Below are 17,249 nucleotides of genomic sequence, written 5' to 3'. Positions count from 1 at the left end.
CATAGCCATAGCTTTAGGCTTTCCTTTGGTCTTTTGTGGTGATTCTTGACTGCCTGGTAGACCAATTAGAAGATGCCTCAGGATACTTTTAGAGCTACTTAAAGTAATAAGCCATTACCCCATTATTAATGAAGATACCCACAGATATTTTCATGTCTTAGTCATAATATTTGCTTCAAAACCATAGTTATGATTATGGGTTTTCTTTTTTTCAATAAATGGCGAAATATTGTACTGCTGAACAGTCGATCCTAAGCTTTGTATAATAATACTACAAACAGTAACATGCATGGATTCCCCAAATCCTGGCCAATTTCCATGACAATGGGGAGAGAGGGGCGTGCAAATGGCCATCTGATTTCAATCCCCTTTGCCACTGGCGGATGGCACCAATTTGATGGAAGATTTGTGATTATACCTCCACACCCATTTCGCCATGTTTTCTCCTCCTCCCCGGGAGCAATTAACAACCAATAAACGAAAGGAAAAGATACACACTAAGACAGTGTTTTGTCTTCTCTTCAATAGAGAATTTTTGCAGAATAGACAGCCTGGCTGGCTGCAAAGGCCATTCAAATTTTCGGCCCCCACTAGACTCTCTTAAATGCGATGTAGGAAGCTTTTTCTGGACAAATACATTGATTGCCATTGGCATTGGCAAACAAGCAAAAGAGCCAACTAGCTATCACGGCTCACGGCTGATTTTAGCTAGGGCCAAAACTTCTGCACAACAATTATTGAAATGATGGACAAAAACTTTATATGTTATCAATTAATTTTAAGACCAATTGATATCAAAACAGATATTATTTTCGTTCGTTATTATATAATAAGTTGATTGTTTTTATACATAAAAATAAGTATTAAAGTGTTGTTAAAAGAATTCCTAATCCGAAAGTAATTCAGTCATTTTATAGACTGTATGGCACCCCATGGTGATCCATGACGGGTAGATGAAGCCAATAAATGATGGCGCAGAATCCAAAAGAAAAAGGCACCACTGCCAAAATGCCATATTAATGCATGCCATTCGCTGCGTCAATTCACAGCCAACTACTAACTGCCAACGTTGTTAATGATCTGGTCTTACCTGGTCTGTTCCACTGCTCCATAAACAAACAAACCAGCCGGTAAGACAAGGCAAGTGTATATTGCATGACAGCCATTCATGGCCACGCTGGACTGGATATATATGTACGTATGTGTGCTTATTTTCCGAATAAATATATCTTAAGGTTTGTTTCAAGAACATCAAGTTCCCCTATTAAACAATACATAACTAGATTTGATATTTACGTACTCATGGTTATCATGTACAAGGAACAGTTTTTGCTTCATGATCATATGTTCTTATAATCATGTACAACAAATTTTAAGTTGAAGAATGGATTTCTGAACAAAGAAAAGGAAGAAAAAATTGAAGATATATAATCCAACTAGATTTGAAGCTGGCTGGCTGGCTGGCAAATAGGGAAAGGACTAATTCAATGAATGTAGGAGACAAATCTCTGGTGTCTGGTCTTTCACAATAAAGGTTCTTTTAATTTACAGATTTCCAGCATGCTGTCTTCATTTATTTCATTTTTCACTGGATTGCGAAAAGATACTACAAAGGGGTTGGTTGTCCCTGGATATTTGAGTCTATGCATGGTAAATCCTTTACTCAAGTTAGTTGAATTAAACTTTTATTGGTAAGTTTCATAGAAATAAAACTTCAAATTTATCTTTTAATCATATCTTAAGAAAGACGAACTTCTTTATTGACAGATTCACAAAAATATAAGTCTTATGTTGTAGAAATTTTTTTACTGACTCGTGAAGCTACAAGTTAGAAATGTTCTTTCAGTTGGTTTTGATTTTAATCTTAAAATACGCACTGCCTTTAAAAAATGATATTATATATATATATATATATATATTAATGGCAATTACAACCATGGTAAGCAGGAACAATCTGAGTTCCTTAAAGCTAATCAAACCTCAAAAATTGCAGTCTTATGCTTATGAGTAGAATTGAAAGTCGAGTCAGAAAGTCGGTGAAGCAACTAAATTGGGGAGTTGGAGCAGAGTCAAAAAGTAAGCAATTCGATTCCTATAGTAATAACGATTAGTGGCCTGTTCGGACCCATGGGAAGATGGCACGGAATTTTTGTGAATGGACTATTTTGTTTAGACAAGCAGCCCATCAGGGCCGTCCGCCACTCCTTTTGGGGCAAATTCAACTGCCACCATACGATAGTGTCATAAACGTGTTTGGGGAGAGAAGGCCGGCATGGCAATATTCTTCTCATACCTTTGTCGTGATTCACATGAGCTATGCAAGGGACCAGGTAACATGTGCTGGTAACATTTATTTGTTTAACATTTCCTCTTTAAGGCTGTCCCTTCCTGGCTAGCTCACATTGGGGAGCAACTTTCTTTCATATCCTCAGGCAGGTTAGGTGAGCAAAACAGGATCATTAAGGAGAAAAATTAATGTATGTTAATGGAGTAACTCATCAAGCTAACGTAGTACTTGTGGCTAGAATTGGTTTGGTTTCAATTGGTGTTCAGAAGGGTGATGAACAGATCAACTTGTTGAAGGGTATCACACGTTTTGCTTACCAAATTACTCATTATAGAACAATCTCTCTGACAAGTCGAACTATGAACTTGGGGTCGTGCGAAATATGGCAGTGATTCATGTTAAGCTTTCAAAGCTCAAGATCCGTTTTCCCCCAAAAGCCATTGACAGCGAAGGATCTCAATTTATAAACTCATTGCATTGGGCCCATTTCTTCCAAAACAGAAAACAGAAAACAAAGGACTATGGTACTTGTTATTATACACACAGAACAGCTGTGGAAGATGCAACTCCAGGTAAAACCCCAAGACCTGCAAAACAAAAATCTTCAGCCATTTAACATAGACCAGCCATGGAGTGAAGAGAATGGTATGCTGGTGAGTGGTTACAGAATCCTACTGGCCAATTACTCAAATTAGGGAGGGTTCTTGCTATGTATAAAGATATAGACACCAGTCCTACTGGCCAGCCAAAGGTGCATGATCCTGATTAGGAGCACATGCATGCATACTAACCAATTATTAGAAGGATCATACGCTTCATAAATTCAATTAGAATAAAAAGATATAATCTAGCTAGTTTGTGCATTCATAGAAAAGGATTCTGCCTCAAATAATGCCTCTTTTCGCTGGTCCACCCATCGCAAGGCACGGAATGCCGTGCAGGGAACATGCAGGCAATAGTTTGGAGGACAGACTGAAGGATGGGCAGCGGAAGGACGGCGATCAGACCACACTAGACAAATATATGCGCCAGCAGGATCACTTATAGAGCCATTTGAATTGATCATATTTGGTAGATGCTTGCAGTGATAATATTGATAGTCCAGTATCCTTTACCAAGCCCTGAGGAGGTATCGTCCGCCTTGTGATGCAAGCGGAAGCAGACCGTTGAACTTGTAGAATATCGAGCCTGTGGAGTGTAGCCCTCAACGTTGGGTTCTTAAAGCCTGAGATCCAATATTGCCAAACTTTGTTGAAGCCCAATAAATCGCTATTTGTTGGCTATTTGGGCCCATTGCCGCAGGTGCCCACTTGCTTCCTTGTCCGCTTGCACTTCATTTTTGTCCTCATCTGCTTTGACCATTTGGTTTGAACTTGGAATATACTCAAAACTCAAAAGGCTCAATCTACCCCGGCTCCGAGCGTACCCTGTTGGAAGACCCAACCCAAAGGCTGCAGCAAGCAAAGATAAGGAAGCTGGAAAAGATGAACAGACAAGATATGGAGTGGTGTGTTTCGATGCCAAAGGTTGAACTTCACGCTCACCTCAACGGTTCAGTTAGGGACTCTACTCTCCTGTGAGCTTACTTATCCCTCTCTTCTGTCTCTTTAATTTTAAGGCTTTGAATTATCTTTGCTATCTGAACCATGAAGCTTAATTTAGTAGTGTTGTTTTCTAACAGAGAACTTGCAAGAGTTTTGGGTGAAAAGGGTATCATTGCTTTCTCTGATGTGGAGACTGTTATAATGAAAAGTACGTTGCTTCCTCCTCTTTTAATGTTTTACTCCTCTATTTCATTGCTGAAAAAAAATACAAAGAAGAAAAATCCTCTGCTCAATTGTGCAATTTGCACATTGTGCAGTTGTCATTCTTGAGAACCCAAAACAAACATGAGATTGGCTGCTTGGTCACAGCTCAGGTGGTAAGGCCGGGTGGAGTTTGGGGTTGGAATAGTTTTCATTTGATTTAATTAATCTTGCACATCTAGGAAATCAAGATTTCATCATATTGTCTTCTGTATATTTAAGATTGATATTTAGGAACCTCCTGAATTTTTTTCAAATCAGGTGACCGTACTTTACATGAAGTGTTCAAGCTGTTTGACCTCATTCACATTCTCACTACTGATCACTCGACTGTTACAAGAATTACTAAAGAGGTAAGGAAGCTTCCTACTTGAAGGCTTCTTTTACCATAATTCGTCCATATCGGTTCATCATGTTTTTCTTGCTCTTTCAAAATACAGGTCATTGAAGATTTTGCTTCTGAGAATGTTGTATATCTAGAGCTTAGAACAACTCCTAAGGTACTTACGTTGCAATATTTTAGTTTTGCGGGGGGTGTAGCTAGTTTAATACGATGAAACAGCATGTAGTTTTGAATTAATGAACTCATGGAACCATTGTACAGAGAAATGATTCCATAAGAATGAGCAAACGCTCTTATATGGAAGCTGTGATGGAGGGTTTAAAAGCAGTCAGTTCAGTTGATGTTGATTATGCTCCTGCTGGTTTGAAGACCAATACATTTAATGGAACTACAAGAAAAAAGCTATACGTTAGGTTTCTTCTCAGCATTGACCGCCGTGAGAGCACTGAAGCTGCCATGGAAACTGTATGTTAGGAATGCAGTTTGTGAAGAGCTTCTTATTTGTTCATTAAATAAGGCATCAAATATCTTTCTCTTTTTCTAATTTTCAGGTTAAGCTTGCACTAGAAATGAGGGATTCAGGGGTAGTTGGCATTGATCTCTCTGGAAACCCGATTGTGGGCAGTTGGTACTCATCGTGCAACAACTCTTTCTACTTTTTTGTTTTAATTTAATTCTGTTTTGGATAAATAATCAGTAATCACTGCCAGGAATTCTTACTAGTTTTTTCATGACCTTGTCCTTTAAATGTTATAATGATCTCATAATTCTGAATTTTCTTTGCATCTGATGTAGGACTACATTCTTGCCAGCATTAAAGTATGCTAGGGAGCAGGGTCTCTGTATAACTCTTCACTGTGGAGAGGTGCGGTTTTGTTTCTGCTCCTCACAAGTTTGATGCTACTAGTGTGCTTTATAATAATTGAAATAAACTGACTAGTTTATTTTCATATCTTAGTGCTTGTAGGTACCTAACCAGGAGGAGATCACAGCAATGCTAGACTTTCTTCCACATAGGATTGGTCATGCTTGTTGCTTTGAGAAGGAAAACTGGAGGAAATTGAAATCATTGAAAATCCCAGTAAGATACTTATCAGTTAGTATGTGGGTTGATATCCTATTTTCCAAGCCATTTACTTGATAGATTGCTTTGAGTGTAATTTATTAGATTGTCAAAATCCAGCCAAGATTAATTCTGTTAATCATGTTTCCTTCTTGGTGATCAATGAAATTTTATAGTTCAGTTTTCTATGATCTGTACCTCTCATCAAGGTTGGAGGATGCCTGTGCTTCTACATTTATTGACAGATTTTCAATTTAAAGAGGCTTTTAGAAGTTTTAGAGTTTGCATTGCAGGCCTGAATATTATAGGCCTTAAAACATTTAGCAAGCTAAAGATTTTCTTTATTGTTTTTGCAGGTTGAGATTTGTTTGACATCCAATATCAGGACAGAAACAATTTCTTCAATAGATAATCATCATTTTGGTCAGGCTTTTCTGCTTCTATTTTCAACTCTGAGAATTTAATTTTGCAAGTATTTAATCAGCTACTCTCCAAGGACTGTAGCATATTTCTCCTTTGGCTATATACTGACTCTTAAAACGTGTGTTCTTGTGACATGGTGATGCAGCTGATCTATACAAGGCAAAACATCCATTGGTTCTATGCACAGATGATTCTGGGGTTTTTTCGACCAGTCTTTCTGGGGAGTACCGTCTTGCTTCTTCTGCATTTGGTAAGTGAAACATAACTAGCACACGCAAAGGGTATAGATCAAATAGTTCAAACTCATTGATGATGTATTCTTTTTTTTTCCTAGGTCTCAGAAAGACAGAAATGTTTCAGCTTGCTGAAACTGCTATTGATTTTATATTTGCTGATGATGGAGTAAAGGAAGAATTGAGAGCAATTTTCGAAGTAGCCACAGAGAAGCTACATTTATGAGTTGTAGCAGTTTCATAAGCATGTTGTACTTCCTACTAATACTTGATAGGCCAGTAGCAACATTGTTGATCCTATTTAGGTCAATTTGAGACCAGCTGGGCTACAATTCATCTGAATTCCTCTGTTGAGACAAAGCCATTGTTGTTGCAACTTTGAACTGATCAGATTTCTGAGCTTGGTTAAATGTATTCTCAACCCTCCCCATCTGGATGGTGCATTTGATGATCTTGAGATTTTCTAAGCAGGTGTAGATGAGCCATTTTCAGGCCATTGTCAGGCTTAAGTCTTGGCCTCTTCTGTCTGGCCCTTACTAAGCTGTTGCCATGCCACTGGGAAAGGGCATATGGGCTTCGGCTACAATGAGAAGTGCATGCCCAGACCCTTAAACTTGAGCAAAAGAACCCTAACCGTATAGGGTGAACGTCTTAAAATCAAAATAATCGATATCGATTTATATTTATCAGTTTGATCGGTTTTATCACAATTGAAAAAATGAAATTAAGTAATAGACTAAAATCAAAACTAAACCAAACCCAATATCGGTCCAATTATTTGGAATTAGAACTAATTAATGGTCCCTATATTAGTTAGAATTTGGGCCACCAGCCTTAAGTAATTAAACATCACGTCATATATGTATTTTTTCTGTTAAACGATCACCATTTGTCACTCGCACTATAAAGCTATAGATTACAGAACACATGAAAAACAGAATTCATATTATTGAGACTGGCTTGAGAGACACGACGTCGCTTTCGTAAAAATTTAATGCACCAAGGAGCGAAACTATGTCGTTCAACCATCAAGCAAACGACGCCGTCGCAGGGATCTGGCTCAACTATAAAAACGATAACCAAACGACTCCGACAATAGAAACTGTGTCGGAAACGAAGTTCGTGGATTTCAGAGAGATCATTGCACCTTCAGTTGTCGATCAGTTTCCCATTACTCTCTCTCCCTCTCTCTCTCTTTAAGCCGTAACTCTTAAGAAAGGAACCTCATTTGTATCATCATGACTACTTTTCAATTCGATTTTCTTGCCGTGAATACATTTCAAATGTGAAACATCGTATATACCGTCTGATCGGGATAATCCTCTTCTTCAGCACATTTGGATCGTTCGATCACAATGTCTTGGGGACTAGGCTGGAAACGGCCTTCGGAGATCTTCCGATTGTCTCTAAACTACGGGAACGAAGAATCGGGGGAAGATCTCGACCGCACGTCATCGGCATCATCGATAAGTTCCGCTTCGTCCTCGTCGGCGTCGTTGCCGCCGCAGGATCAGCAGGAGGTAGGGTTTAGGATCGATCTGGATTGGATAGCGGGGGATGACGAGGACCAGGTGGCGTTGAGGCTGCAATCTCAATTGATGGTGGCGCTTCCGGTCCCGCAAGACGCGGTGGCGATTGAATTGAGGCAGACGGAAGGAAATGTAGTGGGGCTGGAGATGAAGGTGGAGAAGAGGAGGGAGCCGTTACGGGCGGTTACGATGGTTAAGGCGGCCGGGTCAGGTCAGCAGAGTGATGGAGTCGGAGTTCTGGTTCGATTGTTACGGTCAAATTTGGTTCCATCTGGTGATGGAAGTCCGGTTGCATGTGGTGACCATTGGAGAAGTGTCACTTTGCTTAGCCTTTGCGGTTGTGGTTTAGTGGTAAATTCTTGCTTTTTCTTTTTTTTTCTTGTTCTTGCTTTTCTTGTTTTTTTTTTCTTTGTTTTTTGGTGAAATGATTATTTTGAGAAATGTGGGATGATGTACTGCAAGAGAGTATAAGGCTCTGCCTAGCGTAATTTTAACTAGTAACTAGTAAATTGATTCTTTTTAGAGGCTTTTTCTTTGTCAGCAGAACAAATTGGTAAGAGAAATGGTAATTGCTTAAAAATTTTAAAAGTTTTGGGATGAGCTCGATGAACTAACCTAGGCATGTTTCTTTTCCTCTCCTTTAGTAGTTTGGAACTCATTGGTTGCTTACTTTTTGATGCAGACACTGCCGGTTGAGCTAACTCGTTTGCCAATTCTTGAGAAACTATACCTTGATTACAACAAGCTATCAGTGTTACCACCTGAGCTTGGTGAACTAAAAACCTTAAAAGTACTCAGGGTTGACTACAACATGCTTGTTTCAGTTCCTGGTAAGCATGATCTTGTTTTTACAACTAAATTGTGTTCCTGAGACTTGTATTACCATATCGAGTTCCTAACTTGCCATACTAGGACGGAAAAAAATATGTTATCATGATTTTTGAAGGTCTAAGCCATTGATGTTTCTTCTCACATGTCTGTTTACCATATTTTTGTTGGTAATTTATGAGCAGTGGAACTGAGACAGTGTGTGGGGCTGGTGGAATTATCATTAGAGCATAACAAACTTGTTCGGCCTCTTCTTGACTTCAGGTCACATTATTGACAAAACAACTTGTTTCTATAAGCTTGTGAGTATATACTTTTCTCTGGTCTAATTTTTTTCTCCAGTTGATGGCAGGGCTATGGCGGAGTTACAAATTCTTAGGTTATTTGGTAATCCACTTGAATTCCTTCCTGAGATCTTGCCTTTACGCAAGCTTCGCCACTTGTCCCTTGCAAATATCAGGATTGTGGCTGATGAAAATCTAAGATCAGTGACTGTGCAAATAGAGGTACACGTCAACAAATTAGCTGTTTGTATTCTCATGCTTTTACATGAGGATGTATAAATCTATATATAAAACTGTTTCTCTTTTTGTGTCACAGATGGAGAATAGTTCTTATTTTGGTGCATCTAGACACAAGCTGAGTGCCTTTTTCTCTCTCATATTCCGTTTTTCCTCTTGTCATCACCCTTTGCTAGCCTCTGCACTGGCCAAGATAATAATGCAAGACCAGGGAAACCGTGTCGTTATTGGTAAAGATGAGAATGCAGTGCGGCAGCTCATAAGCATGATAAGTAGTGAGAACCGCCATGTGGTACACTATATACTTTACTTTCATGAGTGACATCAGAATGTTTGCTTTTCTTTCCCCTCCCTATTGTGCACTGTCTTTATAGTTTTGATTTGTGGTAGGTTGAGCAAGCCTGCTCCGCTCTATCAACTCTTGCTGGAGATGTTTCTGTGGCCATGCAGTTGATGAAATGCGATATCATGCAACCTATTGAAACTGTTATGAAGTCTCCTGCCCCAGAAGAACTCGTTTCTGTGCTGCAAGTTGTGGTTACATTGGCCTTTGTATCTGATAGTGTAGCTCAGAAGATGCTAACCAAGGATGTTTTGAGATCATTGAAAATGCTGTGTGCCCATAAAAACCCAGAGGTAACTTCCTGATTTTGTTTGATTCTCTGATATTGAATGGTTATGTATAATTAAACCTTCATATTTAATCAGGTGCAAAGGCTTGCTTTATTAGCAGTTGGAAATTTGGCCTTCTGTCTGGAGAATCGCCGCATTCTGGTCACCTCTGAAAGCTTGAAGGAACTTCTCATGCGCCTGACTATTGCCCCTGAACCATGTGTAAATAGAGCTGCAGCTCGTGCTTTGGCAATTCTTGGTACATTTCTTGGATTTAATACTCTTTTTGAGAATCTTTAGATCATGGATCATCTGATTATGTTCTTGTTGTAGGAGAGAATGAAAACTTGCGACGTGCTATTAGAGGGAGACAGATCCCAAAACAAGGCCTACGCATACTCTCGATGGATGGAGGTGGCATGAAAGGTCTTGCAACTGTGAAGATCCTTAAAGAAATTGAGAAGGGAACTGGAAAGCGAATACATGAGCTATTTGACCTTATATGTGGGACATCAACAGGTGGCATGCTGGCTGTTGCCCTTGGTATTAAGTTGATGAGCCTGGATCAATGTGAAGAAATATACAAAAATCTTGGTGAGTATGCTGCATAAAGATTCATTGTTCAACAACACTTTATTTGTAGTTCAATTTGTTTTCTTTATTCTCCTATTTCGGCTTTGTAGGAAAGCTTGTTTTCGCTGAACCTGTGCCAAAGGATAATGAAGCTGCAACTTGGAGAGAAAAGTTGGATCAGCTTTATAAAAGTTCTTCACAGAGTTTCAGAGTTGTTGTACATGGGTCTAAAGTATGAATTTCTCTTTTCATGTATATGAATTTGTGCTTCTTTTTACAATAGTTCTAGGGTTGCTTTCATGTTTTCCTTGAAAATATTTGTGTATGTATGCATGTAGAGGCAGGAATAACATATCAAAGTATAACTTAAAAGAATGAGAACTTTTTGTATTTCTACAGGATAATTTTGGAGGATTACTATAATTTACTTTAAGGGTTGCTCGTTCTGTATATTGCCTTTAATCAATAAAACATGCCTATCTGCTGCAACTTTTTTTTTTTTTGAGTGGTATTATGGTATAGTAAAATTAATAATCCAAAAGGGCCTGCTTGTTTTACTTTCAAAGTATCCTTTGCTTTCAACAAGACACTATAACATATGGTATTGCAGCACAGTGCAGATCAGTTTGAGAGGTTGTTGAAGGAAATGTGTGCTGATGAGGATGGCGACCTGCTAATTGAGTCTGCTGTTAAAAACATTCCAAAAGTTTTTGTGGTGTCGACTTTGGTGAGCGTTATGCCAGCTCAGCCTTTTGTATTCCGCAATTATCAGGTAGTTCGTTTTTCTATCATATAATATGAACTCTAATTGGGTTCACGTATTATGTTGTTCGTACAGATAAATTTAGACTATTTTATCCATTATGGTAATATATTGTTAGCTGTTCAAGTTTGTTTATTCATTTATATTTTTCTTAACGTGCAGTACCCTGTGGGAACACCAGAGGTGCCTTTTGCAATATCAGAAAGTTCAGGAATTACCTTTTTAGGATCTCCAACTACAGGTGCTCAAGTTGGCTACAAACGAAGTGCTTTTATTGGAAGTTGTAAACACCATATATGGCAAGCTATAAGAGCATCTTCTGCTGCCCCTTATTATCTCGATGACTTCTCAGATGGTATTTTTCTTCTGCTTCTCAAATTAACTATTTTTTAAGAATGTCTAAGCTTCTTAACATCTATATTTAAATTTGCTCTACCTTCTCTGTAGATGTATACCGCTGGCAAGATGGTGCTATAGTGGCAAATAATCCAACGATCTTTGCCATAAGAGAAGCACAACTTTTGTGGCCTGATACAAAAATTGACTGTTTAGTTTCAATTGGGTGTGGCTCTGTGCCTACGAAGGTAACTGCATTTTTTTTGTGTTTTTGTCATCTAAGCAATTTGTCATGAGATCTGGCTTTAAGTTTCCGTAAAATTTTTTCAATTCCCATGGCCACTTAAAGTGAAAAATCACCATTTTATGAGGATATTCATGTGCAATGACAGGAAACTGCAGAGATGCTTTTTTAAGCGTTTCCGGTATCTTGACTAAGGGAGGATTAAAAATCTAGAGATTTTAACTTTCTAATTTATTTTTTCATTGCTGATCATATTAGTTTTAAGGTTCATTAGTTCAATCCATGGATTCACGAGTATCTCTTCTGCTGTAGGCACGAAAAGGTGGTTGGCGTTATCTAGATACTGGGCAAGTGCTAATTGAGAGTGCATGCTCTGTGGACCGAGTGGAGGAAGCTTTGAGTACACTGTTACCTATGCTCCCTGAGATACAATATTTTCGGTTTAATCCAGGTATAAATTCTTGGTTCCTTATGGCTTTCAAAGATGAGGGCTGGAGGTCTATTTTAATCCTGGCTGATGTCTTGATAACTAGCTTTCATCCAACCATCTTGTAATTTGATTTCGGAATTTATCCTTATGGAATAGCTCTTTAGTGAAATAATTATGAATTCTTCATTGTTTTATATGGTTTTCCTTGCAGTTGATGAACGTTGTGACATGGAGCTGGATGAGACTGATCCAACTGTTTGGCTGAAGTTGGAAGCGGCTGTAGAGGACTACATCCAAAACAATTCAGAATCCTTCAAGAATGCATGTGAAAGACTTCTTCTACCATTTGCACATGATGAGAAGTGGACAGAGAATTTGAAATCTCAACATTTTGCCAGGGCAAAGACATCAAGTGCAGGTATTAGACCTCCTTTTCGATAATCATCATATGATCTATCTTTCTGGAAGCTCTGCTGAATCTTTTTAAATTCTTTTATCTTGGGCTGTACTAGATGAGAATAGCCCTTCATTAGGTTGGAGGCGAAATGTACTACTTGTTGAAGCTTTGCATAGTCCTGATTTGGGAAGAGTTGTGCACCATGCTCGGGCACTTGAGTCATTTTGTGCACAAAATGGAATAAGATTGTCTCTTTTGCATGGCCTATCTGGAATTTCAAAGACATTACCAGCAACAACATTTCCAACACCATTTACCTCACCTCTGATCACTGGAAGTTTCCCTTCAAGCCCTCTTCTGTTCAGTCCTGATGTTGGCCTGCAGAGGCTTGGCCGAATTGACATGGTCCCACCTTTAAGCTTGGATGGATTACAATCCGGAAAGACAGCTACATCACCCCCAAAGTCTCCTCCTGCACCCAGGCAGCTCTCTTTACCTGTACGGTCACTGCATGAGAAGTTACAGAATCTACCGCAAGTGGGCATTATACATTTGGCCCTTCAAAATGACTCAGTTGGGTCAATACTAAGGTCTAAAAAGCCCCTCTATTTTGCAGCGTTACTTGTAAGTGTCGTTTATGCCCTAGTACTAACCTGCTAGCTGCTTCTTTTCTGTAGTTGGCAGAATGATGTTTTTGTCGTGGCGGAACCTGGAGAACTGGCTGATAAGTTTCTACAAAGTGTCAAGGTTAGCATGTTGTCAGTGATACGGAGCCAGCGTCGGAAGGGTGCCTCAAGTTTTGCCAATATAACAACTATTGCTGATCTGATTCGCTATAGACCATACTTTCAAGTTGGAAACATTATCCATAAATATATTGGACGCCAAACTCAAGTGGGCATGGTTTTCTCATTTTCTTTCAGGTGATTTCGTTTGTCATTAGTGTGATATTATCAAAACTAATGAGGTTCTGTTGTAATTGTTATGACATCTCTTAAAGGTCATGGAAGATGATCAAGAAATTGGAGCATACATGTTTCGTCGTACAGTCCCTTCTTTGCACTTAACACCTGATGATGTTCGTTGGATGGTATGTACATGGCTCTCATTTGATTATCTGATTTAGCCATCAAAGCACATGATACCTGATGATGTTCAATCGGTGATTTGTATATCCCTTGTTTCACTCTGGTGAAGATTTACGTCACGAAATCTGTGATGTTTAACCTCCATTCTCTACTTTATGTCTATTAATGTCCGTTGTCCTGTATGCTGCTGGTCTTGTTAAGGCAATATTGCATTTGCAGAATTAGTGAAATTTTTCTTGGTTCAATTGCTTAAACTTGCTTAAACTTGAGATGAAAAAAAAAAAATTGCTTAAACTTCAATAGATAGAGATGACCTTGACAGACATAAGATTAACTTGTGACCGTTGCTTCTAATCATTGAATGAATAGTAATAGGTTTCTAAGACGTGAGGATTTTATTTGCTATAAGCCTGCATTTTCAGTCAAATGACATTTATTCTTGATGATGGCATGTCAACTTAGGACCATTGTGTCAGCATATTCAATGATCCCACTCCCTTTCAGTGGCGCCAGAAGTCTTTTGTTTATGTTTTATGTTATTTGATTCGTGTTCTCTGTGGATCATGAACTAACTTGAGTTATCCTGAACAAAATTTGCTTTTAGTACTTTGTGGTTGATACTTTGTCTCAAATAATGCTAGGTTGGTGCTTGGAGGGACAGGATCATAATCTGCACGGGAACTTACGGTCCAACCGCAAATTTAACCAAGGCCTTCCTAGATTCTGGGGCCAAAGCTGTCATATGCCCTTCAGCTGAGCCCCAAGAAGTGTCAATGACAGCAGTTAATGGATCGGGAGAGTATAACGTTCTGGAAAATGGTAGGTTCGAGATTGGTGAGGAAGATGCAGAAGAGGAAGAAGAGGCTGAACCTATCAGTCCGGTGAGTGACTGGGAAGATAGTGACTTGGAGAAGAATGGCAACCATTCTACAGGTTTCTGGGATGAAGAAGAAGAGGAACTATCAAGGTTTGTCTGTCAGCTGTATGACTCGGTGTTTTGTGAAGGCACGAGAGTGGATATTGCCCTCAAAAAAGCTCTTGCCTCCCATCGGAAGCTGAGGTTTTCCTGTCACCTTCCCAATGTAAAATAGCTTGTCAAATAAATCTCATACAACATCAAAATTCAAAAAAGGAAAAAAAAAAAAAAACAAAGAGAGAGAGAGAAAGGAGGGAAATAAGAATATATGAAGTGCATGGAATAATTACCAAAAACCAAGAAAAAAAAACAAGAGGCACTAATTCAATTTTGAGGCTTACAAGAAAACATTTGTTGTCAATCATTCATTACATGAACAAGAGTGTAGATTTTTTTACATTTCTTTAATGGAAAGATATAGAAACTTATATTTTTAGTTGATTTTGTTCTTGTTTCCTGTTGAATTAACTCGATTAATTTGATAAAAAGATCCTCTGAATCGAACTGAAACTTGGTTATAATCGAAGTAATCGAACTTTTTCACCGAGTTATCTGGAGTTCTGAATATGAGTCAATATTGGTGGAAAGAGACACCGGAAGATGGTGCAAACTCAGCATGTATTTTTCCCAGCATCTCATTCATTTTTCATAGCTGCAACATGATACGATCATACATCTCAAACCCATTTTTCGGAAAATAGATTTTACATCATGAGGAAGTCGGAGCATCTCTTGATAAAATTGCTTTTCTGAGACCCAGCCAGTCACCAGGATTGGCCCAACCGTAAAGGTTTATAGCTAGAGACCTGCATCGCTGTCCGGTCGGATCAATATTTGAACTCAACAGATTGATTCCATTTTAACGTGGTCTAAAATCTTTGATTAGCTGCTCAAATGCTTTTTCCTGGCACAACTTTCAGGATTGGTGACAGTGGATACACTGTCATATTATTGTTACGCATCCAGATCAGACACAGCACCACTTTTTTCACTAATTTAATTTAAATTGAAAACAGGAGATGTCTACCTGAATGGTCTGCTGTCCTGTCCTGTTTCAGAATCTAGATGGTGAATTACATACATACAACTCCCATTGGAAACACCCACCAGGAGTAAAACCCTTATTGGCAGCTGCAGCTTTAGCGCTGCTGGACCCAAGAAATTGTTGGATTTGTACATAAAAGAAGACTTCCCTGATTATAAAACTCTCTTACTAGAATGCAGAAATGATTTCAGTCACTAGCATGGGTGAGTTTAATCAATGGAACCCGCACACTGCGTTTAAAAGTTGTTTTTGATTCAAACTATTGCAAGAAAACAAAAAACAAAGAAAAAGAGATGAGACATTCCACAAAAAGCAAAAGCAGGGGAGAAATCAACGGGCACTAGGACCCCATACCTAATAACCCAAAACAAAAAAGCACTCAAGTGAAAGAAGCCTTCCTTTTGCCCTTTCTCTATCCAAGACATGAGAAGAAAAGAAGTTTAACCTAATAAAGATAGAAAGGAAACCAAGCACAGTTGAAATTTCCTTCTTCTTTTTTTGTTTTTCAGATCATGGTTCTAAACCAATCATAAAGATTACAGTTTTACAGCTTAAGGAATGTGCAAAAGGGGGCAGCCAATTTCTATGGTTTAGAAGGTCAAAGGGGTAAACAGAAAACAATCCGGAAAACATGCATGCTTTCATTGCAAACACAAGAAAGGATATGATGATGGTATGTATCCCTATCCGAGGCTCCAATTATGCAGAAACTCATGCTGTCCACTTTAATAAAGTGGGATTAATAGCTTTATTTAGGTCAGAGGGATGCCCCATAAGCAAAAGCAATCTTCCCAACATAGGCAAGGAACCAGGGCCATCACTTTCTTCAGCCACAAGCCTCCAGAACCACTTAAAAAAATGCAGTATAAAGCCAGCTTCACAAACACCAAGTTTTTCCCTGAGAAAATGGCTGCAGCAACTCCTGTTGCAATAGGCACGAGGGGAACTGTGGGATCACTTCTCAAGAAGGAGATCGAGTACTTTACCAAGTTTGAGTTAGAGGGACGAGGGAGCTGTTGGAAACCTCATGGACAAGTAGTGGAGATGGTCCAGATGGATTGCAGAACTGGTCATTCAAGGCAGAGTCTCTGGTTATCGATTACTGGCTGGAAAAGGAAGAAGAGAAGAGGGGGCAGCGGATTCCTACCAAGCATGTGTTCTGCCAAGGAAGTTACAGATAAGAATCAGCTAAAGAGGATTCCTGGTTTCAATTACAGGATCCTTAAAAGTGATGTGAACAACTTTCACTTTTAGTCCATCTTGTTTTGATGCCAGCCTTCGAGTTCTGGCCATTTCTCAGTTGGACTTGAAGGAACAAATAGTGCTTTGCCACTTTTCAAAAGCTTAGAGCTTCATCAAATATTGTTAATAGTCTGTTTTTTCTCTGAACTTGTGAGCCACTTTATAATTTGGGTCAGAGCTGAGCATCAGAATCCAGTGAGGAGTTTCTGAATTTTATCTTTTGCTTTTAAGGATTCAAACTTTTGGTTTGTGTTTCTTACTGCTTTTATTAAAGCTCTCTTCATCGACACATTCCTACTGAACTGTGACATAGATGATAGAACCTTCGAGGTTCTCCTCTGTAAGGTTTGGTTATCTCTGGTGCACAATCTATGAATTGTATATGCTATCTCAAACGAAACGCTGTCTTAGTTCTACTTGATCTTGCTGTGACTTGCTGCAATGAATTCCTAGCCATTTTTTGGCATTTGAAAGATCACCTGTCTTATGTTTTTATGTTTTGTGGTTTATCAAAACAAGTTATATGCGCCTTTCATGTCGTTTACTGTCATTTGCGTTGAATGTTCTTGAC

General features: G+C 38.9%; 3 protein-coding genes across 5 annotated transcripts; all 3 read left to right on the top strand.

The window, feature by feature from the left end:
- Positions 1 to 3,676: 3,676 nt before the first annotated feature.
- On the top strand, positions 3,677 to 6,605 carry LOC110424457 (adenosine/AMP deaminase family protein). Its single transcript, XM_021439021.2, has 11 exons — positions 3,677 to 3,863; positions 3,969 to 4,039; positions 4,354 to 4,445; positions 4,533 to 4,592; positions 4,697 to 4,900; positions 4,987 to 5,063; positions 5,231 to 5,300; positions 5,403 to 5,516; positions 5,855 to 5,921; positions 6,067 to 6,171; positions 6,256 to 6,605. Exons 1-11 carry the CDS (start codon positions 3,772 to 3,774, stop codon positions 6,378 to 6,380), a joined length of 1,077 nt encoding a protein of 358 aa, XP_021294696.1. The 5' UTR covers positions 3,677 to 3,771; the 3' UTR covers positions 6,381 to 6,605.
- A 636-nt stretch (positions 6,606 to 7,241) lies between these two features.
- LOC110423846 (phospholipase A I-like protein) lies at positions 7,242 to 14,832 on the top strand. Of its 3 annotated transcripts, none has more exons than XM_021438246.2 (18): positions 7,242 to 8,034; positions 8,366 to 8,513; positions 8,697 to 8,775; positions 8,864 to 9,017; positions 9,112 to 9,324; positions 9,423 to 9,668; positions 9,741 to 9,903; positions 9,978 to 10,238; positions 10,328 to 10,449; positions 10,828 to 10,989; positions 11,143 to 11,335; positions 11,428 to 11,564; positions 11,873 to 12,011; positions 12,202 to 12,408; positions 12,503 to 12,977; positions 13,065 to 13,281; positions 13,388 to 13,477; positions 14,117 to 14,832. In XM_021438246.2, the coding sequence occupies exons 1-18, from the start codon at positions 7,510 to 7,512 to the stop codon at positions 14,564 to 14,566; spliced, it is 3,981 nt and encodes a 1,326-aa protein (XP_021293921.1). In that variant the 5' UTR covers positions 7,242 to 7,509; the 3' UTR covers positions 14,567 to 14,832. The 3 variants fall into 3 exon arrangements, with proteins under 3 accessions (XP_021293921.1, XP_021293922.1, XP_021293923.1); XM_021438247.2 differs by having other exon boundaries at positions 13,065 to 13,310; positions 14,117 to 14,257; XM_021438248.2 differs by lacking the exons at positions 7,242 to 8,034; positions 8,366 to 8,513 and having other exon boundaries at positions 8,854 to 9,017.
- A 1,233-nt stretch (positions 14,833 to 16,065) lies between these two features.
- Positions 16,066 to 17,151, top strand: LOC110423851 (uncharacterized). The gene has a single exon (XM_021438252.2). The coding sequence runs from the start codon at positions 16,202 to 16,204 to the stop codon at positions 16,688 to 16,690; it is 489 nt and encodes a 162-aa protein (XP_021293927.1). The 5' UTR covers positions 16,066 to 16,201; the 3' UTR covers positions 16,691 to 17,151.
- Positions 17,152 to 17,249: the final 98 nt, after the last annotated feature.

Source organism: Theobroma umbraticum, unplaced genomic scaffold, assembly GCF_002168275.2.
Source record: "Theobroma umbraticum cultivar Fairchild unplaced genomic scaffold, ASM216827v3 scaffold_204.0, whole genome shotgun sequence".
Lineage (NCBI taxonomy): Eukaryota > Viridiplantae > Streptophyta > Magnoliopsida > Malvales > Malvaceae > Theobroma > Theobroma umbraticum.
Note: the sequence above shows the minus strand (reverse complement) of the source record. Positions and strands in the feature narration are given on the sequence as shown.

Excerpts from the sequence above, each read along its gene's own strand:
- LOC110424457 (XM_021439021.2), top strand. The coding sequence starts at position 3,772 with ATGAACAGACAAGATATGGAGTGGTGTGTTTCGATGCCAAAGGTTGAA. Across the intron at positions 4,040-4,353 it reads GGAGACTGTTATAATGAAAA|GTGACCGTACTTTACATGAA; the intron begins GTACGTTGCTTC and ends TTTTCAAATCAG. Across the intron at positions 5,064-5,230 it reads AACCCGATTGTGGGCAGTTG|GACTACATTCTTGCCAGCAT; the intron begins GTACTCATCGTG and ends CATCTGATGTAG.
- LOC110423851 (XM_021438252.2), top strand. The coding sequence starts at position 16,202 with ATGCCCCATAAGCAAAAGCAATCTTCCCAACATAGGCAAGGAACCAGG.
- LOC110423846 (XM_021438246.2), top strand. The coding sequence starts at position 7,510 with ATGTCTTGGGGACTAGGCTGGAAACGGCCTTCGGAGATCTTCCGATTG. Across the intron at positions 11,336-11,427 it reads TCTCGATGACTTCTCAGATG|ATGTATACCGCTGGCAAGAT; the intron begins GTATTTTTCTTC and ends CCTTCTCTGTAG. Across the intron at positions 13,282-13,387 it reads ATATTGGACGCCAAACTCAA|GTCATGGAAGATGATCAAGA; the intron begins GTGGGCATGGTT and ends CATCTCTTAAAG.